Raw genomic sequence first — 26,295 nt, forward strand, 5'->3', positions numbered from 1 at the left:
TTTAATATAATCAAGACCTTTATTGATCTTGTAACAGCAACCATTATTGAGAGCTTTTCCCCAAACACCTGTTTGTTTAAAGGACAGTAAAAAACTGAATTGTACAGAAGCTGCCCAGTGACTATTCAGGCAGTCTCTGCTTTTCAGCCAAAATAACATTTAAAATTGAAAGGAGGTGGGATAGGAAAGGGAGAAAAGAAGGAGCTGACAATGGGACTTTTTAAAATTTATAAAGGCTTTCTAAGAACAATGAGTTTAAAAATGTGTCTCAGACACCCATGAAATATCATACGATTGGTACTGTCCTCTGTGCTCTCCTAAGACACCTTCACAACTCAGCAAAGAGTGTTTTGCAATGCTGCCGCTTTCCTATCTTAGGTGAAGAAAGGCACTGGGTCCCCATCTCGCAGTGATGCAGATATGGACAAGGGAAGCAGAACGGGGAAGTCACTGTTTTATTCCCAGTGTCACTAGGAACCAGGATGCTTGCTGCCCTTGATTTTTTTTCTTTCACTTCTAGTGTGACTAACAGATACTGCATGTTACTCTTGGCTCCTGTTTTAGGTTAATTATCCTTTGATTTTGGTTTCTAGAGCAATTTTGTGAGAAGAGTTGCTCTGCTAAAATGGATACTTCACACAGCAGCTATTTGCCCTTCTTATTTAGCAAAGTTAATCTTCCCTGTGCTGCTCTATCCAAGACTCTAACAAGACTTCCTGGGATTTTAAGTAAAATATATTTATTTTTATATATTTGTGTGCACTATTAACATCCACATTTAAATTTGAACATACTCTGCCTCTGCCCTTCTGTGGAGATTTCTCATTTGATGAATAACCACTCAATTTTAACAGGGAAGTATCAAAGCATACTTCTCAACCTGCCAAACATTGTATGTGAGAATAAATCCCAATAACAGTAGGGCAAGTAACTTAAAATAATGCTCTACAATAAGTATTTATTTCTATAACACCAATTTTATGAATCAGAATTTTAGATCAATTTATAAGCACAAAAGAAAGCTCATTCCAAGCCCGTGTGAAATGGCTGAATTTAGACAGAAGTAGGGGGTGATTTGAGAGATGTGCTATTGAGCCTCATAAGAGTACCCACCTTTTACTACATCACTCCCTCCCCACCAAGAGGCATTACAAAAACCTCCAGTATGAGTTTAGGTGAAGGGGTGTTTTCCCTAGATGGACAACTAAGGGGAAGAACAGATAGAAGATGGCCACTGAAATCTAGGTGCTGCAAATCACTTATCAAAAAAGAGGCAAGCCCGGCATCTTTGATGCCAAGTGAGTCCCACTACAAAACTAAATTTGAGTTCAGATCATGGGGAAAAATACTGATTTGTCATGAAGTGGTATTTTTCACATGTAAGCAAGGGCAGGATCATTAACACAGAACAGGCACTAGGAATTAAGGCAAAGGAATACTAGCTCAAAAAGGGCAGGTGCAGTGAAAGGAGATCAGTGAAGAACAGCATCACATTTTTTAGGGTCTGGGAGGGAAAGCTACGAGTTAAAAGGTAAATAGTTCAGAAATAAAAGTGGAAAAAATGAAATTAAAAACACAGATAACCACACTGTCACTCCAAAGATGCAGTTCTCCTTTCTTTAGCTATGAGCAAATAGTTAACCCTTTCCCAAAAAATGGATTGGATTTTGTTGTGTCTTGGAGACTGGTTTCTGAGTGTCAACAAAAAGCCCCTGTATTCTGGGACCATTTAGAGGTTTCCTAGATATGAATAGAGAGACTGGGAAAAATAGATAATTATGAGGAGCATATTTTCCTTAAGGACGGTCAATTCCAAGTGCAAGATCATAGTCTAGAGAGGATCACAGTGCCCTCTGATGGCAAAACTGGTAAATTTAAAGTATTATATCACAAGGAACACACGTGCAAGAATTACACTGGCCTTTTCAACAGCATGGAAACAAGCCAAGACTACTGACTTGTCTGAATGATGGAACCTGAATGCAAATGGTCAAGGTGTCAAAAATGTGGGATTTTTCCAGTTCACAGACCACTGGGGAGGAGGAAAGGAAAGATGAGCCGTGCTCCGTGCCACATGCACAGATTCTATTAAGTAGTGGAAATGAAGGATGTTTAATAGCCAATGACAGAGAAGCAGAAGGCACAGAGAAGGAAAGTGCTGTGCAAGCTTCCCATACATCTGCTAATATACCTGATTTATAATAAATGTGTGACCAGCAGCACTTCTGACAGCACCACAGGCCACTCTTAACACAGAGAAGTGCAGAAGCCCAAACAGCAACCAAGCATGGGGTTTAGACCAACCACTCAATTCAACTGAAAATTAAACCACAATTGACTCCTAATATTTAGAGCTGAAAGGAGACTGCTTCTTGCAAGAGACATCCACTGGGAACAGTATAACTGGAAGCTATTTTATCCTTCTCTCCTTTCTCCAAGGTCAGTTTCAGAGGACTGACTCACAGGTCCACAGGATATACACGCAGGCTGAATAATTAGATAATTAAGAAGAGTTAATTCAGAATGGAAGCATGCATTAGTTCTGTCACAGAGGTGCTCCATTGCTGATATCAAAGCTTATAAAGGAAATCACCACTTTTGTAAAACTTTGGAGACCTTAGGTGACAAAGACGCAAAATGGCTTATCAGTAATTCTCATAGCTCTTGGCACTATAAAGCAGCTGGCAAGTATTGTCAGATATGGCCCCTCCGCTTAGGCACACAGAGGAGATGCTGCTTTCAGTATAGGCAATTCAGCACATGAACCGCCATCAACAATTGCTGATGTAATGCTATTTTTGAGAAGCTTAAAGATTACTTTAGGTTTAATGTCAATGCTAGCCTGCCTCTAGGAAACAACCCTTACCCACCCCATGCTGTAGATAGCAACACTTCTGTAATCAGTTCCGTTGACAGAATCCTGTACCCGTGCAGCGACCCACTGACTTCAGTAGGGTTTCATACCAGCATTGTGACCTGTGCTGTGCAAAATCAGGAAAAACTTGACACTGGTTATAAAAGTCAAGGCGAGAAGACTTATTCTCAGATGTGAATGTTGATTGCAGGTTTCTATAGTACAAGTCACTATTCTACATCAATCGCCATTCTCTTATATAAGCTGTGATCCTTTTTTCAAAATTCTGCATGCCTCTCAGGGCAAAGATGCAGGAAGGTGACTGAAAGGGGCAAAAAATTAATTTAAACACAATCAAGTCTAAACAAGCAGCACTTGGATTTTGAGTTCCCTGTACTATTGCTCTTTAAAAAAAAAATCACATCATTGAAGCCCCCTCAAGACTAAAATCAGCATTGAGAAAGACCAAACCAAAACTAAGAAAGGGATAATTGATCACGCCAGCTGGGACAGTGGATCATTTGAGAGGTAATAGGGGTTTTCTGTCTGTTTTTGAAATGTGTGATTTTTTTTTCCTTCTTGGCAATGGAGTGTTTAGGGGGGCAAGGCTGGCTCTGGGCATAGTATTCCTGAGGAACAATGCCACAAGAAGATTAATGGAAAATGCTAATGAAACCAAGGTAGACACCATCTTATAGCATTGTCTATCACCCTGCATCATTTGTGCTCGCAGCATTACTGGAGGAAAGGATGCAATAATGTATATTCATCCCCATCTTTTTTTTCCCCCCCAAATACAAATTTAGTACTCATGGAAGGAAGACCAAAAGCCCTAGCTAGAGCCAGGCACAGAGTCAGACTGTGTTAGTTTGCCTTCAGCTCTACTGCTATATCCCCCTTGGCAGTCTCATCCTGTACCTCTCCTGAGTAGCAGCTGCCCATTATCCCAGACTGGTCTGCTATATGCCGGGGAAGTCTCCCTCCCCTCCAACTAGTTTAAAATTAGTTGAGCTAACCGATTTTGAAGTTAGCTGGAGCCTTAGTGTAGACCAGGCACCAGATAGTTTGAACTGTTTTGTTCACAGAATTGGTTTTTAAAAAAAAGTGCTCTGCATTATGTTCTTATGTTCTTAAATATCAATTAATTGAATAGTCAAGTAACCTCATGAATTCTTATTGGTTAGTCAACTATTCTGTAGTCCCTGGGGGTGGGGCTGGCAGCAGTGTGGGGTGCCAAGCAGGAGCTAGTCCATGAGGGGAGCCAGTTTAAAAACCAGCTCCTCTTGTGGACTGGCTTCTTGTCACCCTGTGCTGCTGCCCCTGATAAGAGGCAGAACCCCGGTCTGGGGTGTGCATGTCTGAGGTCCTGGATCCAGTGTGAACTGGAACTGAGCCAGGCTGCCTGCACGCCCAGCTCCTAATATACTTGAATACATAGCCACAGCGGGGGATAGGTCCCGGACCCGGCCTGAGCCAGAGCTGAGCTGGGCTGCTGGCCAACCTGCTAAAAAATTTACTGGTTGGGGGCGGGGAAGGGGACGTGCATGTAGTCTATAGCATTACATCCCTATTCTGCAGATTGTGAAAATTAATTCAGTTAAAATGGCTTAGGGCACTTTTAGCATAACCCATACTGGGTTGTGGTTTTATGAAGTGCATAAATAGGAATTAGGATGAATCTGCTAAATTTACTTATGGTTAGAGATAAATTCTGAAATAGGTTCCTGCACTAATCCAGTACATCGTCCAGGCCGTTTCTTTTAATGGTTAAAAATAAGGATTAAAGCTGTGCATATTAGGCAAGGGGGAAAAAACTGCTCCCCCATCTCAGAGGTAGACCCATAACACAGATTAGAGCAGTCTAAGTGCTACTCTAAGGCAGAGTTCCCTCCATCTATGTACAAATGTGCACCACCAGTAGAAATGCATGTTGCCAGCTATAGACACTCTGGTAATCTGCTGGGTGTCATTTGAATCTCTCCAGGGTGGCTGCTGAAGTGCTTAGCTTACAAAAAACGCTGATCTAAGGGTACGTCTACACTGTCATGTAACAAGGCTGTGTCAGGACTTTTGCTGACAAAATATTTCTAGCCCCCATCAGAGTGCTCCTGCTGACAAAGTTTGCATTTGCATTTGCCACGGCAAATCTTTTGTCATTTAGAGAGGAGAATGTTTAAGCATCTGTGAACCACAAGTTTTGTCAATCTATTGCAAGTGTAGACAAAGTCTAACTCTGCCAAGAAGCCAGTACTATAGCCAATGGTTGTCCTAACCTTGTCTCCTGAGCTGGATGCAAAATGGAGTTGAGTGTACGAACTGCTATAATTGGCTCTGCACACTTAAGCATCTCACGATGCATGGAGAATCCTGCAGTAGCCTAACACTGGTTAAAAAGGGCACTGATGGGATGATAAAAAGCTGCCCTAATGCAGAGAAAGATCTGGCCTGTATAATGTCTGGAACCCCAAAAACTTCAGGTTTAATAAAATAAATCATTTACAAAACTGAACATCTTTATTATCTTCCCATCAGTTTTAACAAGAGCATTCAGACTGCATGTAAGTAAGTGTTACCCTGTAGTTGTAGCCATGTGGGACTTAAGAATCGTAAAGTAACTGAACATTTTTCATGTTCCAAGCTAAGTGTACTGGAAGTAGTAAACAAGATTATTAATGGAAGTAAAAATAGATTATATTATATTTTGGATCAATTTTATTAACAGGAAAGGACATGTTTTAGTTTGATGGTGCCATTTTAAATATCAAACAACTGAACCCATTTTGATTGTTCAACCAGGATTACACCAAAGTGGAAGTTAGGTTAGGCCTATTCCAGGTAAGGCCTATTCCACATGGCCGCTATCAAAGATGTACTTGATTGCTAAGAGAACAGGTTAATCCAAATCTAAATTCAAAGTGAAACTGAAAGTGACAGTGTGTGGCAATATGACTACCTGGAATAGTTTCTTACGGGCATTAATGTTACAGGACTCAGCCCTGAGCAAAATAGGTGAGAATTTCTTATCCAAACTGATTAACAAAAAGTGAGAGAGCTTGTTGAGTGCACTATTTTTAATTCAGTCATCATTTTTCATAACCAGAAGAGACAGGGGAAGAGAGAAAGCAGAAAGACAGTAGAGACCTGTCACTGCACAACATGCTGATGCTTTTAACACAATCTCTACTTTCATGACATCCTTCTGTGTTATCTGATGGTCACTCAAATACTAATGAATTTATCCTCACAATACCCCTGTGATGTGGGGGTAGTACTGTAATCCATATTTTACATGTGTCAGCCAACAGCTAAGAGGACAGTTGCATAATGGAAGCTCTTGCTGCACTGTACATTTAGGGAGACATTTTCAGTGTTGTGACAGGTTTTTGGCTGCACAATATGTTGTCAAATAGCTGAACCCCTGTGCAGCACTATATAAAGCTGTGAAGTTATCAACAAAATGTATCTCTAGCATGAGAAAAGTGACTAACAATACCTTATCGCAGCCCATTTATTTTTCCTGTTTCTCCCAAATCACCTCTGCTTAGTTCACTGACAAACCCAAGTTTTTAGTATTATCAGCACTACAGAGTAAATCTGGATTCTGTTCTGCTTCATCAAAACTGCCTGCTAAATTTCTGAATCTACTGGTAGTAGTGATACATGAAGCAGAATGAAGGGGAAAAAAAGGTCAAACAATATTTCCTATATGAGACAGACCTCACAGTGCACTTTAGAAATGTCTGAACTGAGCAAACTGGATCTGAGAAACACAAAGTACAACTGAGCTTTTTATAGCATCCTTCATACCAAACATAGGTGGAATAATGCCAGAAGATAAATAGAAAACAGAGATGTAGTTTTTGTCACTTTTCTGGCCATAGCCAAGCTTTAAGAAGACCTTGTATTTTCCACATCCACTACAGAGTCTACTGTATTCCTGAGAGAGCAAATTAAGGGTTTTGGCTCCTGCATTATTCACATTTGGAAGGGATGAGGGAAAAGGGAGAGATTTTCAGGAAAACTTCCTTCCGCAAAGAAGTGAAGTGCCCCTTTGTAAACTAAAGGAGAAAACAAGGGTCTTTTCCAATTTATAACTGAACTATGCAAATATCTGACTCACAGGTAATGGGAAACAAGTCCAGCTACAGTTTGAGCAATTCCCTCAGCAACTAAATCAAACCTCCCAAAAACTTCAAGAGGCTAGGCCAGACAGGAATTGGCCGGAAGCACCACATTCTTGCCAAAATCCACACTAGTTCAACTAATCCTTTTAGCAAGTCAGGAGCAGCACTGGAAAACATGGAACAAAAATGTCCCATACAAGTAAATGGTCAATATTACAAGTCAGCCAATGTACACCCCAGCAGTGAACATAAAAGTTGCCAACAAAGGGTCTTGGCGGAAAAGTAATGGCGCTAATGAATAAAAGTAGCATGGTGAACTTTAAAAGGAAGGATAGTGCAAGATGAAAAACAGACTCTCTGTTCTTCAGAAAGAGTTTGCTGACATTTGCTTTTTCCCTTCTGATGGAAGGTATTAATAAATGTTTAAGGTTTCAATATTAAGTGTTTTCATTAAAACTGTTAGTGGGCAAAACACTGTTCCTAATGCAAAAGAGGTAAGGGATGTTGGAAATTAACCATTACTCTAATACCTTCAATATGAATAGACAACAGGGTAAAATAGCAAAGAAATCAGGAGAAACTAACAGGCAAAAGGAGGAAGTCCTGAAGATAAAATAAAATAAAACCTTCTCTGATAGGCCAGAAAAAAACGTTTTGATTTAGCATCGATGGACTTAAAGTACTCAGGGAATAAAGGGTTAAATTTTTGAAAGTAGTTTTGGGTGACATGCTTCTGGGATGGAAAGAGAGAAAGAAAGAGGAGGAAGTAGCAATATAATGAACTGACATGCTCCTCTAAATATACATAAGATCAAGAAATATTATCCAAAGGAAGTTTGAGGGCACAGGGGAGGACGGAAGGGAGGAGAAAATCAAGGAGGTGCAGGAACAAGATGAATTAAGATTATGCTTCTCCAGATGAGAAAACATGTTACTATTGTGGGGCACACAGAGTCTTGGAGAAAGGTCACAAGTGGGACTAGAAACCAGGGCCCCCCAGAGTTACCTAAGTGAGTGCTCTGCCCACTGAGGAAAAGAAACTCATACTGAGCAGAGACTCTTACCTCTCTCTCACTGTTCCTTGCAATTTTTAAAATGTGAGTGATCAAAAGTATTTGAGACACCTTATTACAATCGGTTACTTGCTGTGTGCACACAAGCCCTTTGTGAGTTGGGATGAGGCTGAAGGGAAGGATACAGGCAAAATATCATCTCCACTGAGCATAAATTCACCAGTCCTTGGCCCCTTTGCTATTTGCAATAAATATCCAATTGGTGATGGAGGTACGTTCTCGCTTGTGTACGGTTTGACGGGTTGCCTCTAAAGTGCGAGATGCCAAGGTTCCACTCGGCGTGTTCCTCAGCTCTGTACAATTTGACAAGGGCATCCATTCAGTCACAGAACAGGGAGATGGGGGTTAAAAACAAAGGGGAGGGGAAGGGTTGGGGGAGCTAGTCTTCTTATCCTTTGGCACTTGGAAGATGAGGTGGGGAGTCTAATGGAGACTGCTGCTGCCGCCGCCGCCGCCTCCTCTTCCACCTTTCAGTTATTGATCCTATTAGCAGAATCGGGTATGCACAGGTATCAGGAATTGCTGCCTCTCCATGGTTACGCTCTGGGGCAATCAGATGTCCATCTCAAACTGAGCATCATCCCCTGGTAACAGAAAAAAGAGCAGCATTACAAATAGATCTCAGGAAGTCCTCAAGAGAAAAGACAATCACTGCACTTCTACAAACCCTATTTCCTAATATATTTTCTGGCAGATAATATAATGGCAGATTTCATTCCCATAATTAACCTTGCACAACAGTCGGGGGCAAAATCAGATAATTCATTATGGAAGATTATGCTCTTCTTGGGATACTGCAATCACTTACAATGTGCATTAAAGACAGGAGAAGACAGCCCTGTCTCAGCAATCACTAGTTCAAGTTGGCAGCCTTACAAAAAAAAAATCACCAAAATATCACAATTTTTTTGTCATTTGAATTTATTTGCCAAAGGATTCTATGAAGATCAGTTTACAGCCTAGATGTCAATGCAAATAACCTAGTTATTGCTCAATATTAATTCGTATATGTAAAGGGCTATATTCCTGGAAGAGACACTGTCTCTTTGAAGTTACAAGCATGAATTTTGCTACCCATTTCTCATTACAGAAAAAGAAAAACTGAAAACCACCCAGTGGCCATTATCAATGAGGAGATACAATACAGCAGGAAGTAGCTACGGCTGCGTCTAGACTGGCATGATTTTGCGCAAATACTTTTAACGGAAAAGTTTTTCCGTTAAAAGTATTTGTGCAAGAGAGCGTCTATACTGGCATGTGACTTTGCGCAAAAGATCTGCTTTTGCGCAAAAGCAACCGTGCCAGTGTAGATGCTCTCTTGCACAAGAAATTAACGTGGCTGTCTACACTGGCCCTCTTGAGCAAGAATACTTGCGCAAGAGAGCTTATCTTTGAGCGGGAGCGTTGGAGTATTTGCGCAAGAACCACTGATTTTGTACAATACAAAGTCAGTTTTCTTGCGCAAATACTCGCGGCCAGTGTAGACAGGTGGCAAGATTTTGCACAAAAGCAGCTGCTTTTGCGCAAAATCATGCCAGTCTTGACACACCCTACCTGTTTAATCACATCCTTGTACACATACAAGTTTTAAGTCTTGAAATGTGCTTTCGGCATTTTTTTTAAAAGCTTTCCTACCACGGCAAGAACAACATGCCCGTTGACCATGCCTGGGCAAAACACCCTTCATGGGCCAGTTCTGGCCTGCCAAGTCACTAGATCCAGTCCATGGATGCAGCAGGGAGACTCAGGCAGACTCCCCTGCTTGCCCCGCCCCTGCATGCCACTCAGAAAAGTGGACACAGGGCTGTTTGTGTTTCACAAACTGTGAGCCTGGACAGGAGGAGGGAGTGGTGCTTCATGGCTGCATCCCCAGCACAATCCCATTGGCCAGTTTCTGAAACCAGATGAGTCTCTTTCGCTGTCCCTGAGACTTAAACAATTACTGAACCATTACAGAAAACAAAGAACTCTGGCAAAGGAAACCTACATATTAAATTTCAGGCTTCGGGTATTTATGAGCCCATCACCATGGTATCTGAGCACAAGATCCACTAATATGACAAGCAAGGGAGCTTTAAAGACATTAACCATCACCCATTCTCTCTTACCCACTGCAGGTTTCCTGTCATGATTGTTCAGATTGTTTACTTCCACTTTGGAATCCTCAACCGTGGTACCTGGACTGGTGACTCCTGGAATATTTGGGAGATGGCATGGTGGCGTCTGAGCCATGGGGGAATTGCGGCGATCTAACAAAAATTTACGGTCGTAGATGATTCGGGTACCTAGCACATAGTGAAACAAAACGAGAAAAATCAGCAAGTAAGAATACACACAGAACATGTTGGTAATGTTATGTCAATGTGAGCAGGATTCAGAGGAAAGAGGCACTTGGAATCTCATCACCAAGCTGGTAAAATAAAATGGAAATGAAATAAAAGAAGCATCTGGGCTTGGGAGCTATATTAACACCAATCACATCTGCTGTTCCATTTACAGAGAGTACCTGCCTTGTAACTCAGTTCAAAGGCCTTCTCCCCCCAACCCTACTCCTACAATCTTAAAGAGGCACAGATTAAAAATACATGTCACCAGGCCACATAGGAAAGAAAGCCCCAAACATTCTACATGTAGGGGCTCTCAAGTCAAAACTATGTCCAGCACTGGAGAATTGACACACTTGAGCCAACTCACTGTGCCCTCAAAATGGGAATACAAAATAAGTCTTATATTGAAACTAGTCCTCCCCAACTCCACATTTCAATCTCTTTCTGTTACCCAAGGAAGCAATAAAAGGAAGGAACCGCTAGGCAACTTAATTTCAAACTCTTCAGTGTTTTTTCAAACTGTACAACAAACATCAACATTCCCTATGTCCCAAGCTCCATATGAACACCAAATAAGATGAAGTCGACTTGCTCAAGTTTAACATTATAGACACTACAAAGCCCAAAAAAGACTCACTGATCATAATTAACTTTTACAACTTTTAATGCAGTGTTTGCAAAAGGTGCCGACTGACAGCTCTGGTCAGCAGTCTTCTATTTATCAATAGTATAGGACAACATGGACTTGATAATGCAATCTCCAACGTGCTTCTAGTGCAGTGATCTCCAACCTCTTTACACCCACAATCACTTTTTAAATCTCAGAACAGGCGAAGATCTACCGCCCCGCCCCTTCCTTGAAGCCCCGCCCTCTCTGTTCTCCTCCTGTCCATCACTTGCTAACCCCAGCCCTTACTTACACACTCTGATAAACAGTTTATTTTTAAATTATGTGATACATACAATTAAAACCACACGTTTATAGTTATGAAATAAATGGTCTGTTTTTTATTCATGCTATTTAAATCTAAAATGAAGCATTTATAATTATACATTTTGTGAGGACAGAGTTCTGCGGCTCGGGGCAGGGGAAAGGGAACAGGGTGCTGGGAGGGAAGAGGACAGGGTTCTGCAGCTGGGGACAGGGTGCCAGTGGGGACAGAGTTCAGGGAGTGGGGACAGAAATAGGGACAAAGTTCGGGGAATGGGGACAGGAGAGTGGGGACAGTGTTCTGTGGCTGGGGTCAGGGGAATGGGGACAGGAGAGTGGGGACAGAGTTCTGTGGCTGGGGTCAGGGGAGTGGGGATAGCGTTCGGGGAGTGGGGACGGGAGTGGGGACAGTGTTCTGTGGCTGGGGACAGGGGAGTGGGGACAGAGTTCTGTGGCTGGGGAATGGGGTGCCAGTGGAGGCAGAGAGTCCCCTGCATCTGCCTCCTCCCAGGATTCCCCCCGCCGAGGGAAACCAGCGTGTGCCTACCCCAGGGCCAACCCTCCCAGCGCAGGAAAGCCCCACGTGCATGCCTGCCCCGAGGCCAACCGCCCCGCGCGTGGCAGAAAACCCCTTGCGCGCCTCCCCCGGGGCTGACTCACCCCTCATGTGCGGTGCAGGGAGCCAATGCTCCCTCCCGCAGTACACCTAGCAGAGCAGCTAGTGCACTTCCAGAATCGCCGGAAGTGGCGCTAAGCTGCGGGACTTCTGTCCATCCCCGGGAAGCCGACACTACCTCCATTTTCACTTGAGGTAAGTAGTGGGGCTTCTTGGGGGTGGGAGGGAAATGGGGGCGGGGCGGACAGGACGCCTCGATCGACCTGTTGGTGACCACGGTTCTAGTGTAACCTGGTGGGATGGTGAGGGAAAAGGACAGGGTATGGCTTCTATACCCATGAGTGCCAATCATGGCAACAGATTTTGTGATGTCAGCACCTGCCCACTGTTACTATTACCTGTGATGAGCCCATTTAGGAAGGATTAAGTGAGGAAGAGGGGACAGGAAATGACACTATATAAAAATGGCATTATCTGTTTCCAAATCTCTGATAACTGAGAAGATAATGATCTTGAGGGATTAATGGATCAATGCCCTAACACCGAAAGCATAAAACAGGTTACTAGTTGGTGTTTGCGACAAACAAATCACACTGGGAAACAGGAGGACCACTTTCTTACTCATCTTTGTATGATGAGCAGGAAAGGAAAGTGTGATCCCATGGCATTCCAATCTACAGTTATGTCACCAGAGGCATGTAAATTAGACATACCGACAGTCAATGAAGCGGGGATTTAAATATCCCCCGCTTCATTAGAATAAAAATGGCCACTGTGTTGTGCCAGCTCAGCTGTTTGTTGGCACAAAGCAGCAGTCAAGATGGCGATTGGTCAGCAAGGAAAGCCTTTGCCGACCGATCACTTATACCTTGTGCAACGAGGTTTACAGGATCGGTCGGCAAAGGCTTTCCTTGCCAACTGATCCCTGTCTTGACTGCCGCTTTGTGCTGACAAACTGCTGAGCCAGCACAACGTGGTGGCCATTTTTATTCTAACGAAGCAGGGGATATTTAAATCCCCGCTTCATTGACTATGTCGGTATGTCAATTTAAACGCCTCTGGCAACAGAGGCGTGTAGTCTAGACATACCTTTAGTGACATGCTAGAGCTCTCATGGTGCCAGTACTAAAACATCCTTGGAATTTCTAAGCATTACAGAGGGCAGATTCCTAACTTAAAAAGTGTTGCAGCCAAGATGGGTGAATTCTATATTAGAGCTTGTCCTAACAAATAAAAGGGCAAAGGCACCGATCACAGAACTAAATTTAATGGTAGCTTAGGTACAAGTAATCATGACTTGATCACATTTATAATGTGCAAGCAGAATAAAGTCCAGAGTAGTAATTTATCCATGCAATCCATATGTACATTACACAGCAAACTGGACACACACAAATCACATGCACTTATGAGTGCATCTACATCTGGGGAAAAAAGAAGGCGGCCAAACTTACAGGACGGTGGACTCTATCCTTGGAAGCAGTGACTGAAAAAGATTTAGGCGGGCATGGCAGCTAACCAACTGAACATGATCTCCTAGTGTCATGCTGTGGCCAAATGAGCTAATGCAGGGGTGCGCAATAAAATGGCAACAGTTTGCCAGAGTTAGTCCCTGGTGGGCCATTGTCGCTACATTTCAGGGATGTTAGATGGCGTGTAATTGAATAGTCGTTTAACCACATAAAATGTTTCTCAACAGACCCTGAAGGTGGGGCCAGCAGCCAGTGTGCTCCCAGGCCCATTCCCAGGGAGCCCCCTGCCACTCCGTACTGCTGCCTCTGTATCAGAAGCAGCAGTGTGAGTTGGCAGGAGGCAGCTGGTTCACAAGGTGAGCCATTTTTAAAAAACAGCTTCCCACACACACCAGCTCCCAACACTGAGGCAGCAGCACAGGGTGGCAGCAGTCCATGTCTGTGCGGGGCTCTGAGCTCCCTGGAGACAGAGACTGCACCGTGACAGCAGCCCCTGTCTGCAGGGAGCATGGACCCCACCTCCACAGACAGGAGCTGCTGGTGTGGATCAGCCTCTGTTGGTGGCAGGCCCAGACTTGCTGCAAAGAGAGGCTGAAGGCAGAAATATTAAGCACTGGCTCACCTCAAAACAGTGCCAGAAGCCTTCTGCAGAAGGAAGGTTATTAAAGGTAAGATCTCTTTCATATAACGATTTCTGTCAATGTGGGAAAACATTCAATGTCCATGACAGGTGACAAGGTACAGTCAAAGCTTTCAAATTAAAGTACCACCATGAACTCAAAAGGACAGGCAGCTGTTTCCAGAAAACAGAAGGGACTTTGTACAAATGGGAGAATTTATCCTAGCTAAAGCCTCCGTATCCTCATTCAGAATTCTGTGTTGCTGGTCCTTAGTTTCTGTTGGCTGCTAATGTTCCCAAAGTGCCCAACTTGGATTCTGTTTCCGCACATTCCCTACAGGTAAGTTAAATATAGTTTAATTAACTAGTTGATGGATTTTCCATTGACTAGTCGATTAGTCAATAAGCGGGGAGCCGCAGCAGGATTAGCTCCTAGCCAGGGAACTAACCCCGCTGCTGCTCTGCCTTTTACATGCATTAAGAACCTGTTGGCTATTATTACATTTAAAAGGCTAAAGTGTAGCAGGAGGGACCCAGCACAAGCAGAGAATCAGCTGTCCCAGCTCGTGCAAGGTTCACCCTGCTGCGCTTTAGACGTTAAAATGTACATTCAAAAGACTAAAATGCAGCACGGGACCCAGCGCAAGCCAGGAACTAGCTGTCCCCACCTGCGCAGGGTCCCCCAACCAACAGGCTCTTAATATATTTAAAAAGCAGAGGTGCAGTGTCTGGGACTGAGAGCGAGCTGGGAATCAGCTGATTCTTGACTTGTACCCAATTCCTGCTACCCGCCAGCTTGACCTGCCCCCCGTGGAGACGATGCTGGGGGAACTCGCTTTTAAGCCAGCTCCCCCCACACTGGCTCCTGTTTCCCAAAGGCAACGGGTGTGGGTGGAGGTGGGTGGAAGGAAGCAACTAGTTGAGGGACTGCCTATCCAGTAATCTTTTGCTTATTGGATAGTTGTCTAGTCGACTAGTTGCTTACATCCCTAATTCCCTATCCCTTATAGGTGTCCTCAGCCACACTCAAAATGTTTCCAATACAGAGGGCTCTTGCATAACAGTGAGGACAGAAAAATAAGGAAAACAGGTAAATAGACCTGACAGTGATTTCTGTCCAAATGTGCAAAGTAAGTGAACAGCCACACAGCTGCCTAATAAGCCCTGTGAAGAGATTCAGGGCTGCTGTGGATGGGGGAGGCTCCTTCTCCCCTGCCACAGCAGCTCCCTGCTTGCCCTGCTGGTGCCAGAAGAGTGCATATCTCTTCTGGCTGCGCCATCTCCTTTCTGAGGCTGAAGGAACTCTCCGACAGGAAGTGCAGCAGCCAGGCAAGAAATGGGCTCCTCCGGAGCCAGCAGCCAGGCCATATTAAAGAGGTTTTAGGGCAGGACTGCACGACATGCGGCCCGCAGGGGCTCACTGTGCAGCCCGTGACAACTACAGGCGATGTGGCCCCATCCGATCCGCTGGCCGGGCGGAGGAGCGGAGCGCCGCCGGGGAGGGGGAAGTGCGGCGATACTTGCCACCGGGCTGCCTGTGAGCAGTTCCTGTGCAAGGAGGCAGGGCGCGAGCCAGAGGGCGGGACGCCGGCAGACGCCAGGACGCTGGTGTGATGTGGCATCGTGACGTCACGGCCGGCGACTGCTGGATTCAAAAAGGCTCTGGCAGCCCCGCAAACTGGAAGGCAGAAGCAAGGTAGGGGAGGGGAAGGGCTTGTTCTGAGGGGAGGGGGACAGGTCAGGAGAAAGGGGAAGGCACCAAGGGACAGGGTGCAGGAGAGACAAATGCCAGGGGGCCAAGTGGAAACAATGAGCAAAGGGGCAGGAGGGGAGGAGTCAGTGGGAGGGGGGACAGGGTAATGCTGGGAGAGGAGAGGGTAAGGTCACTGGGAGCCGTATGTTGTGCAGGCCTGATTTAATTGAAAAATTCTTAATAAAGTATCACCCACCTCCCAAATCTACCCTTGCAGCTAGGGTTGCCAGCTGTCCGGTTTTGTACCAGACAGCCCAGTATTTGCGATCTCTGCCCGGTAAAAAAAATTCAGAAAATATCGGACATGTGCAATGTCCGGTATTTTCTGAATTTCTGGCTGGGCACTGGATGAAAGCCTCCTGTGGTTGCATGCTGAAGCCAGGCGGTGTGGGGTTGTTGTTTTTTTTTTGCTCGACAAAAAGCCTGAGTGTTGGGTATTTTTTGGGAGAGCATCTGGAAACCCTACTTGTGTCCCGCAGCTGTTTTCTTTGGAGTAATATAGCCCTCACCACTTTCCGAGTTGTGCAGGCCTGTTTTAGGGGCTGCAACTTGTAAAGCCTCTGTGTTCTGGGGCAGCACTTTTTTGGGGAGGAGGAGGGGGCAATAGGTAGTTCCGTGTACTGCTGTCTTCTGCGAGCGCCGGGAAGCTCTGTCCCCACAGCTCCCATTGGCTGAGAATCATGGCCAATGGGAACTGCGGGGGGCAGTATCTGCAAATGAGCATGGGTCAGCATGGAGTTACCTGCTCCACACCACTACCTAATGGGAGCTGCTCCCATGTAAGTGCCTCTCATGCTCAATGCCCTGTCTTGAGCCCCCTCCACCACCATAGCCCCTTCTAGACTTCACACCAAAACCCTGAGCCCCTCCTCATCCTAACTTCTGCCCAGACCCCATCCCTCCACTCCATCCTCTTGCCCTGAGCCCCCACCCACACTCCAAGCTTTTTGGCCCCAATCTGGAGCTCCCTCCTGCCCCCCAAACACCTCATCCTCAGTCCCTCATTCCCCCAACATTGAGCTGCCTCCCACATTCCAAACCCCTCAGTCCCATCCCCACCACAGACTGTACATGTGCAGAATGAATATTGGTATGTGCACCAATATGGAGGTGATGTGTCAAAATTCATTTTGCACATAGACATAAAAATTTAGAGGGAACACTGACAGTGAATAGGGATGGTAAATATTGATTAATTGACTAGTCGATTAACCTTATGAATTTGTATTGCTTACTCAACTATTCTATAGTCCCCGGGAGTGGGGCCAGCAGCCAGTGCGCTCTGATCCCACTCCCAAGGAGCCCCCTACCACTCCACACTGTTGCCTCTGATACAGAGGCAGCAGTGCAGTGTGCCAGGCAGGAGCTGATCTGTATGAGGAGCCAGTTTAAAAACTAGCTTTCCTCGCAGACTGGATGCCTGTTGTCCCACACTACTGCCTCAGATGCAGAAGCAACAGCGCAGGGTGGCAGCAGCCCTTGTGTGGGACGCTGGGGGCTGAGCTCCTAGACCTGGTTTGAGCCGGAACTGAGCTGGGCTGCCTTCCCACCTAGCTCCTAATACACTTTAAATGCAGAGCTGCAGCAGACCCAGTGCAAGCAGGCTCTGAGCAGGGCTGCTGGCCAGCCCGCTAAAAAATTTACTGGCGGGAGAGAATGTGTGTAGTCTATAGCATTAAACTATAAACTTTTGCCCGTTGATTAATTGGTTAATCAACTACACTAGTACATCCCTAAGAGTGATCCGTTGTTTTGGGTGTATTTTACTGGAAGGCAACAATTCTATGGAGCAGGGAACTGGGGAGTTGTTTCGGTCTATGCCTGACACCGCCACTTCTCTCTTATAAACCTTGGTAAAACACTTAATCTCATAAGAAAACTGAGCCCAATCTGTAAAATAGAGATTAATCATAGAATAATAGAATACTAGAATTGGAAAGGACCTTGAGAGATCATCAAGTCCAGTCCTCTGCCTTCATGGCAGGACCAATACCATCTAGATCGGGGTGGGCAATAATTTTTCATGGGGGGGCTACTCCAAGATTTTGGAAAGTGGTCGAGGGCCACACTCTTCCATGATATTAATGGAGAAGATGCAGGGTCTGGAATGGAGGTTGGGTGCAGAAAGAAGCTTGGGGTAAGGGACTGGGGTGCAAGAGGGAGACTGGAGTCTGGGAGGGAATTGGGATGAAGCAGCTGGTTGTGACCTAGGGCAGGGGACTGGAGTGCAGGGGCTTGGGATGTGACCTAGGATAGGAGGGGATTGTGATGTGGGGCAGGAGACTGGGGTGTCAGATCTGGGGGGAAGGGAGGGAGGGTGTAAGAGAGTTTGGGTATGTTGAGTACAGGGGGCAGAAAGTTGGGGCAGGAAAGGGCTGGGGTGCCAGAAGCAGGCTGTGGCTGCCAAACTAGCCCCCTTCCTGCCTGCCTGCCTAGCTTAAAATGTTTCCCAGCCAGCCCAGCCTGCCTGGCCATGTGCTTCATGAATAACTGAGCCCAGGAGAGAGGGCGTGATTCTTCTTAGTTGCCTGTTATTCTAACAAGCACCTTCCATTGGCCGGTTTCTCCCAGAAACCGGCCAATGGGAATGTGCTGGAGACGGGGCGGCTCCTAAAACTCCCCGCCCCCTCCAGTTTTGAAACAGAAATGAAGCTCTGCAGCTGCATTTCTGCACAGTGCGCAGGATAAGCTGGGGAACCTGCCTGGGGCTCCCCTCTGCCTCTGACGGCCAGATCCGGCCTGTGGGCCATATTTTGCCCGAGCCTGATCTAGATCATACCTGACAGTTGTCTGTCTTACCTGCTCTGATATAATACAGTAGTATTTCCCATCTTTGTAATGTACTTTGATATTCTTGGATGAAATGTGTTTTAAGTGCAGAGTGATGGCACTATCCTAAACACCAGGGATATTTTGACATCACAAAAATAAGCACACAATTCGATACTTATGCAGACACTGCCAAATGAAAGATCAAAACAGCGACATCAGATACAAAACAGATCTGTACTAAGTGGCAGAACCACCTGTAATGTTAGGTACGTGCAGAGCACAAAAGTGTTATAGCAGACTAAAGATTACGATTAAGATACCTTGGCAGCATGTGTGGGACAAAGACGTTTTCAGTGTCTGCTTGTACAGGCTGCCCCCAACTTGCGACTCGATCGGCTCCGGGGATAGCGTCGCAAGTCGGGGGTGTCGTATCTCGAGCTCGCATTTACGACAGGCGTTGTACGCCGTTGTAAATGCGGGGGCCGAGGACGTAAGTTGGAGGATTTCAGCCCCTTCCGCACTTATGGAAAAGGTCATAAGTGCGGGAGGTCGTAAATCGGGCTGTCGTAAAGAAGGGGCCTCCTATAGTACAATGGGCTCAAGCTAAAGCCATAGCTCCTTTATTTCTCTGAGTGATCCATTTAAAAGGCATCCAGATGCAGCTACCACTGACTTATTTATAACCTGAATATTCAAATACTCCATTAAAATAAACAGGGCTTGACAAATAATACAATCTACTTGCCTGTGACGAGTAGATTGCAACCCGGAAGAGCCGAGTTCGGGCGATCTGCACATGCGCAGAACGATCTGCACATGCGCAGATTGCCGGATAGCATGGCTGGCGAGCGGGGCTCGCCGTGGTTTGGCGAGCCCTGAAAATAAAACCATCAAGAACACACTGAATGGAAGCAGGAGAGGAGGAAAGGAAAATGTGAACTGTGTGAAAAATTACTTAGCATTAGTATTGTTCAGTGTTCACGGATTTGACCCTGTAAAGTTTTAACAAAGTACAAAATATTAAGTAACGAAATAATGCAACATACTAATTCGCACTTAACATCATTTTCTTTTTGGGACTCTCAGAATCACTGAACCATTCACTGAACTGTCACATCTGACAATGTGGCTTGTTGCAGGAGTCATGAGGAGGAAGAAGTTTACTGCTTTTTAAATTCATATATTTTACAGAAAGATGAGTTTATTTTTGAGGTTCACCTCTCTTTCCCTCTCACTCACGCTTTGATTTAATTAAAAATGTATCTCCTCCCACCCTTTATTTTCATAATTTCCTTTCCCATTTCTTCTGTGCATGTCTCCTCATATTTATTTAACTGTGCCTCTTTTTGTTGTGTGATTCTGGGATCTCCCAATGAACATGTTCTATCTAAATGTTACTTCTTCCTGACCACACCAGGCTGAACAAGGCAGAACTTAACTCCTCTATAAGCCCACCAAGGCACAAAGAAGGACAAAGTGAAACTAACTATTCCAGTCAACTGCACTCTGCTGGTCCTGCTGGGAAGTGTAATGCAAGATAAGGGGTGTGATGTGGAAGACAAGGCAAACTTGCTCAGCTTTCCTCTGCACCCCAAATTCTAAAGCATCCATCCAAAACCCTTTGTGCCTCTCTTTCTCCTGTTTATATTCTGCAGCAGAAGCAGCAAACAGATTCCAGTCGATTTCATTCTGGTGCTTCTGGACAGCAAAAGTACAGATGTGAAGCTCCTGTGGGGTATTCTTGTCCCAGAATAATTTTTAAAATGTAAGCTAAGGAAAAATAGGAACACAAAGTCCAGAAACCCTACTCTTAACACAACAGAACCATACTGTACACTAGCACAAACCTCTGAGGTCAAATATTGATATTCTTTACCTTCTAAAAAATTGTGTCATTTTATGAAGTTTTTAAAATCATCATCCATAAATCTTTAAAACTGTGGTACCAACCAGTTGCTCACGATTGACTTGTCGATTGTGGGGGCTCTGCCAGACAATGGCGAGGCAGTATTCCCAGCGCCCTCCACCCCAAATGAGGAGACTGAGATGGTACTACAGCCTCCTGCAAAAATAGTTAGCTCCGGCTTCCTGCGGCATGGGGGGTGGGGTTGGGGGAAGCCCTGCGGCTCCATGCCAGATCCAGAGCCGGATCTGGTGTGGAGCCTCAGGACTTCTCTGCCATGCCGCAGAAAGGAAGGCAGCACAAGGAAAGAAGGGAAGACAAGAAAGTGTGCACTCCTCCCCCGCTCACAACAGTGAACGCACAAGCTTTCTTGTCTTCCCTTCCTTCCACGTGCTCCAGGAAGGCAGCGAGGAGGGTGGGGCGTGTAGTTAAGATGGTGGCACATGATCTGGAACAGCTGGATTTCTTAAAGGAGCCTCACTTGGGCTTCTTCCAGCGCTGCCAGCAGATCCTGCCCCAGAGAGTCTCATCCCTGGAGACTTCCAGGTACCAGCCGAGCTGCTCCTGCCCCCTCTCCCTTGGCCAGACCCCCGCCAGTACCCTGCCCACACCCCCACCAGTACCCTAGCCCCTGACCCCAGGCCAGACACTCACCAGGATCCTGCTGCTGCTCCCTGGCAAGATCCCCAACCAGCACCTGCCCCCTTCCATTGGCCAGACCCCCACCAGAACCCTGTCACTTGCCCCCTGGCCAGACTCCCACCAGCACCTGACCTCTGGTTTCAAGCCAGACACCCACCTGGACCCTGATGCTGCTCTCTGGCCAAACCCGCACCAGCACCCTGCTCCTGCCCTCTGGTCAGGCCCCCCACTAAGCTCCTGTCACCAGGCCAGACCCTGGCCACCAACACCATGGCCCCAGGCCAGACCCCCACCAGAATCCCGCTGCTGCTCCCTAGACAGACTCCCACCACCATCCTGTCCTGCCCAGACACCTACCCTCAGCTTGCTCCTGTACCCTACTTTTCACATTCTGCACCCTCATCCCTATACCACTCACTGGCAGCCCGGTCTCGCACACTGGCTCCCTCATTTTTGGCCCCACCTCAGAGCCTGGGGACAAAAATCCACTAACCCTGCAACCCACAGAAGGGTTAATCTGGCCTGAGGCCTTGAACCTCAGTCCGACCTACCCTCTCTCACCATGGGGCAGAAGTGACAGGGGAGTGAGGTGTCTCAGCTGGGGCCACATCAGTGAGGCTTGGGGGATTTTTGGAGGGGTTGTTTTTTTGCATCTCGCTTGTGTGGTCCCCAGCTGATTTTTCTGTGGGTCAATGGCCCCTTACCCAAAACAAGTTCCCCGTTCCTCCCATAAATAAAGACAATGCTGAAATGTTTTGTGTTGGACATAGTATTTTATTTAAAAATGAAGCCTGGCCAACAAGTCCCCAATTGGGGCCAAGCCCCCATCTGACCACACATCATAGCACTCCTGAACCACCCACATACCCAAATCCATCATACACCTGAACCCCCTGCCCAGAGCCCCTCACATCCCCAAATTCCTGCACCACCCACATCCCCAGTTTTGTGCCACAACACTCCTGCACCATCCACACACAACAAACCTATGCCCTGAGCCCATTATACACCTAATCCAGGGGTGGCCAATTCATTTAACAAAGAGAGCCGCGGAAAAAATGCGAAGTCTCACAGAATTATCAAGCAAAAAAGAAAAAAAAAAAGAGGCCGCCCCTTTAAGGAGCAAGCAATCTTAGGCTTTCTGGCATATTAGGCTCCTGTCGATGGTCGCCATCTTGAATCACCAACCTGGTGATCACAGGAAAGCTGGGGAGGAGGTACTAGGGGCCATTTGGGGTGGGCTAAGAGCAGCTTCATGAGTCACACTTTTGGGGGAGGGAGAGCCGCGGGCTGGCCACAGCTGACCTAATCCCCCCTGCCCTGAGCCCCTCATATACTCCAACCCAAACTCCTGCACCCCCACATCCACAAGCCCGTGGCTTGCTCCAGCACCCTGACCCTCCACCTGACTACAACACTCTCCAGCCTGGAGTCCCCTCTCTGAGCCAGCATCCCCTTCTCCACCTCCTCCTGCGCCCAAATTCCCTCCCAGGGCTTGCACCTCTCACCCCTTCCCACACACCCAAATCCCTTATTCCCACCCCAAGCCCGCATCTCATGTCTCAACCCAGTGAGAGTGAGTAAGGGTTGGGGACAACAAATGGTGAAGAGGAAGGGAAAGGAGAGGATGGGGTCTTAGGGAAGGGATGGGGTACATCTTGGCTTGCCCTGCCATTTAAAAAGTGATCATGGGTGTAAAAAGGTTGGAGACCACTGCTTTAAAAGATTCGGTACCAGCAGTATAATACATTCTACAATGCCACATCAAGTAGGTATTTCACAACCCACAGTAAATTCTGAACAAGAATGTGTGTTACACTCATTTGCTAATATTATGTTCCTCTTATCCAGGTTCTATGTCATATTCTGCATATACTTCTAATAATAATTATTTTTCTCCTTCATTTTTCTCCTTCATTTACAAATAATTTTTAACGGCAAGTCACCTCCTGCCAACACAAAATATCACAACAGAAGCAAGACCCCACTTCATAGTTTAATAGCCAGAACGAGTTTTAAAATACCTAATATGGAGGAAGGATACACAAGGGGATCCAGCAATTTTAATCAGTCTTGGCCTGTGAAATGCACACACCACTGAGCTGTCTTTGCTACTTTCTGGCAACCACAAAAAAGTTATACTAATGTTTACATTTTTATAGCCATCTGCAAATCCAGCAAATGATAAAGTCAAGATAGGTTTGCTTCTTTAGCAGATACCAATAACAGACACAAACATGTTTACAGTCAACAGAGAAAAGTTATAGGTGCAAGAAAAAGAGAGTAGAGCAAGACTTAAATGATGTAGAATTCATGTATTCACTGACTACCCATCCATGAAATGTAGGTTATATAAATTCATAATTTTATATGCATAAAACAAAGAACAATGAATGGGCAAACAACATCCAGTTTAACAGGAATGGAAGTAAAGTTGAGCCTAAAATGGAGGGGAAATAGGAGGTCTGGGCTTTGAGACAACCATATCATACCCCAAAAGAGCAGCAGGTTTTCAGCCCTGAATATTATTATTTTAGTCCTCTTTGACAATCAGGATAGATTCGAGTTCCACTAATAATTTATTTCCACATATTTTGCCATTGATCTAAGCCAGGAACTAGGGTATTATTTTTAAAGCGTCTCTGAAAGCTACAGTGAAATGGCTGCTTGACTATTTAACAACAAAACAGCTTTGCCTCTGAAATATCTGAGAGTGCTTTTCTAATAGCTCCCCCTCAGGGGAACGTAATCAATATTTAGCTCAGGAATCCTGTCTTGCATGTATGTCAGCCTCTATGGCTTCTGCAACTATCAAGACATGTAACATATGATGGGACTTGCTGTTAAACGATTTTTATTTGGGGGCAATGGGGAGGAATATTTCACAGAACAGCCTTGCCTGTGGGAAGATGACACGGTTAAGCACAGACAGGATCTCCGATGCTCCTATGTTTTGGCTCCTATTGAGCTCTTGATAAAATCAACACGAGCAGCAGGCATAACCATAGGTTTATACAGGCCTGGTTTTCCAAGAACAGGCCTGTCGATTGCTGCATAATCTACATCCGTGTTCGCCTGCAAAACTAGCACTTCCTTAAACTGAGCCCTCCACGCTCACCGATGTACTCAGGGCTAAAGGAATCCCCCGCCCTCGTGGTGAGGGCCAGAGGCAGGTTTCACACTGGGGGCGTCTGAGTTCTTGGCGGAGTTCGCGTTTCCCTCCTTGCTGCAGCTGCTGGAGAATTCCCCTTACTCCTCCCCTCCTATTGTGCAACAGTCACGGGCTCGTCCTAGCCTCTTAGGCCTTGTTTACAAATATCCCACCACTAACCCCACACTAACGAAGGAAGCGTTTGGGATCCAGTGTAACTGGCTCCAGACCCAAAGCAAGCTCCTCCCCTCCCCCAAATCCCAACATTACTATTAAATGCACAGAGGGAAAGTCTTTTTCGTGCTGTTGTCTCCCCCCTCCCTCTTTACAGTGATCTCCGGTGCAACTGTTTCTCTTTGCTCTTCTCCAGAGGCTCTGCTCCTGGAAAGCACTAGCCCATGCCCCTTTGCTTTGAGAACTCCAGCGAAGACGGAAAAGAGGAGATCCTGTAGATGAGCTCCTGACCCCTACCACACGAGGAGTAACAAACTCCAGTGCTTCAGACGGGGTGGGAATCGCGCCTGCCCCGCATATGATCAATTCCTGCACTTTCCTCTCCTCGACAGCACCCAGTGTAGTATTAATTGTATGCACCCCTTTCTCTGCAAATTCCCCTCCCCCATTTAACTGCATGCCCTTTCTTCTCTCCCCCGCCCCCATTAAAACTGCCTGTCGGGTAACGTTAATTGCATGTGCTTGGCTGCAGATCTGTCTCCCGTTAATTGCACACACCTCGCCCCGCAGCTGGTTGCACGGAGGAGCGCGGTGCGCGCACAGACGGATGCCTCGGCCTAGCTCGCAGAGGTAGGGGTGGGGCGCTCTTACCTCCAGGGGTGGTGGAAAACAGGGTCCCGCCGGGCGTGGTGCAATAGTCATGAGGTAGCTGCGTGGCGTCGCTGATGGGCACCGTCCTGGTGGGGATGGCCCGGCTCTGGCTGTGCTGGTGGCCGCCGGAGGAGGACATCTCCCTGCGCTATTGTCCCGGCTGCTGGGGGAGGTAGGTGGCTGGGGGGAGGGAAGGGGCAGAGACGCTGAAGGAGGAGGTGGTGGGGGCGGCGCTGGACTCAGTGGGGGTGGGCGGGCAGCAGCTGCCTCGCTTCTCCCGCTCCGCGGCGTTTTCTCTCCGTCCACCGCCTCCACCGCCACCTTCTCCCTCGGCCTCCGCCAGCAGCAGGAAACCCGGGGGCCGACGGCCGAGAAGGGAGGGGGAGGCGGGGACAGGCGGCGGGACTTGCGGGGAGGAGCAGCCCAGGAGGCGGGAGCGACGGCGGCCTGTGGCAGCTGCTGCTACGCGAGCTGCTGGGACCGCTCCCGCTCCAGGCACGCGGCTCTAAGGGGCCCTCCCGGCGCTTCTGCCACCCGCGGGGAGGCGACTCCCCTGGCGGAGAGGCCTTGCGAGCGGGGACTAGGCCCTTGCGCGGGTCCCTTGGGCCAGGCTGGCCGGAGAGCCACCCAGGGTGCTGGACACGCGCTGGGGACACACGTGCGTTCAGTGCCCGTATGCCTGGCGCACAGAGCCGCGGGCGGGCTCGGTGCGCACGTGGCCGGGGTGCCGCCGTGCCCGGGAGCGCGCGCTTGCACTTAGTGACCAGTAGATTCGGAAAGGTGCCGAAAAGGCCGCACCGGCACTCGGCAGAGTTGCCAGCACGCGCAGCCGCGGCGCCCACGAGTTTCCCAGCTACGTTTCTGACATGAAAAAAACGTACAGCAAATAGTCCAGTAGCATCAGGGTGTGTGTCTAGACTACAGGGTTTTGTGGACAAAACTAAGGGTACGTCTAGACTACATGCCTCTGGCGACAGAGGCGTAGATGAGGCTACCAGGCATAGGAAAATGAAGCGGCGATTTAAATAATCGCCGCTTCATTTAAATTTACATGGCTCAGCGCAATAGTCTGGATGCGTGGGTGTCGACATCAAAGGTATTTGTCGACCACCCAGGTAAACCTCCTGGGATGAGGTTTATCTGGGTGGTTGACAAATGCCTTTGATGTCGACACCCGCACATCCAGACTACAGCGCTGAGTCGACAAACAGCTGATCAGCTATTTGTCAGCTC

At 46.9% G+C, this 26,295-nt stretch overlaps 2 protein-coding genes across 5 annotated transcripts in view; one reads left to right on the top strand and one right to left on the bottom strand.

The window, feature by feature from the left end:
* Positions 1-25,201, bottom strand: EIF4EBP2 (eukaryotic translation initiation factor 4E binding protein 2). Its single transcript, XM_006122777.3, has 3 exons — positions 25,063-25,201; positions 10,160-10,336; positions 1-8,635 (listed from the first exon to the last, which is right to left on the bottom strand). Exons 1-3 carry the CDS (start codon positions 25,199-25,201, stop codon positions 8,604-8,606), a joined length of 348 nt encoding a protein of 115 aa, XP_006122839.1. The 3' UTR covers positions 1-8,603.
* The window catches only part of LRRC20 (leucine rich repeat containing 20), a 260,366-nt gene continuing 258,995 nt past the window's right edge, over positions 24,925-26,295 (top strand). For 2 of the 4 annotated variants that reach the window (XM_006122779.4, XM_075934982.1), the window contains exon 1: positions 25,111-25,234. The gene's annotated coding sequence lies outside the window, so the exon portion shown is untranslated. Of the gene's footprint in view, positions 25,042-25,110; positions 25,235-26,295 lie in introns of those variants that run through there. The other 2 variants (XM_075934983.1, XM_025184483.2) reach the window with 2 other exon arrangements.

This window comes from Pelodiscus sinensis, chromosome 8 (genome assembly GCF_049634645.1).
Source record: "Pelodiscus sinensis isolate JC-2024 chromosome 8, ASM4963464v1, whole genome shotgun sequence".
Taxonomy (NCBI): domain Eukaryota; kingdom Metazoa; phylum Chordata; order Testudines; family Trionychidae; genus Pelodiscus; species Pelodiscus sinensis.

Bases quoted from the DNA above. Each gene is read 5' to 3' on its own strand.
- EIF4EBP2 (XM_006122777.3), bottom strand. From the start codon at position 25,201: ATGTCCTCCTCCGGCGGCCACCAGCACAGCCAGAGCCGGGCCATCCCC. The intron at 10,337-25,062 runs GTAAGAGCGCCC...ACTATGTGCTAG, and splicing joins GTTTTCCACCACCCCTGGAG to GTACCCGAATCATCTACGAC. The intron at 8,636-10,159 runs GTAAGAGAGAAT...TTCTGTTACCAG, and splicing joins TGACAGGAAACCTGCAGTGG to GGGATGATGCTCAGTTTGAG.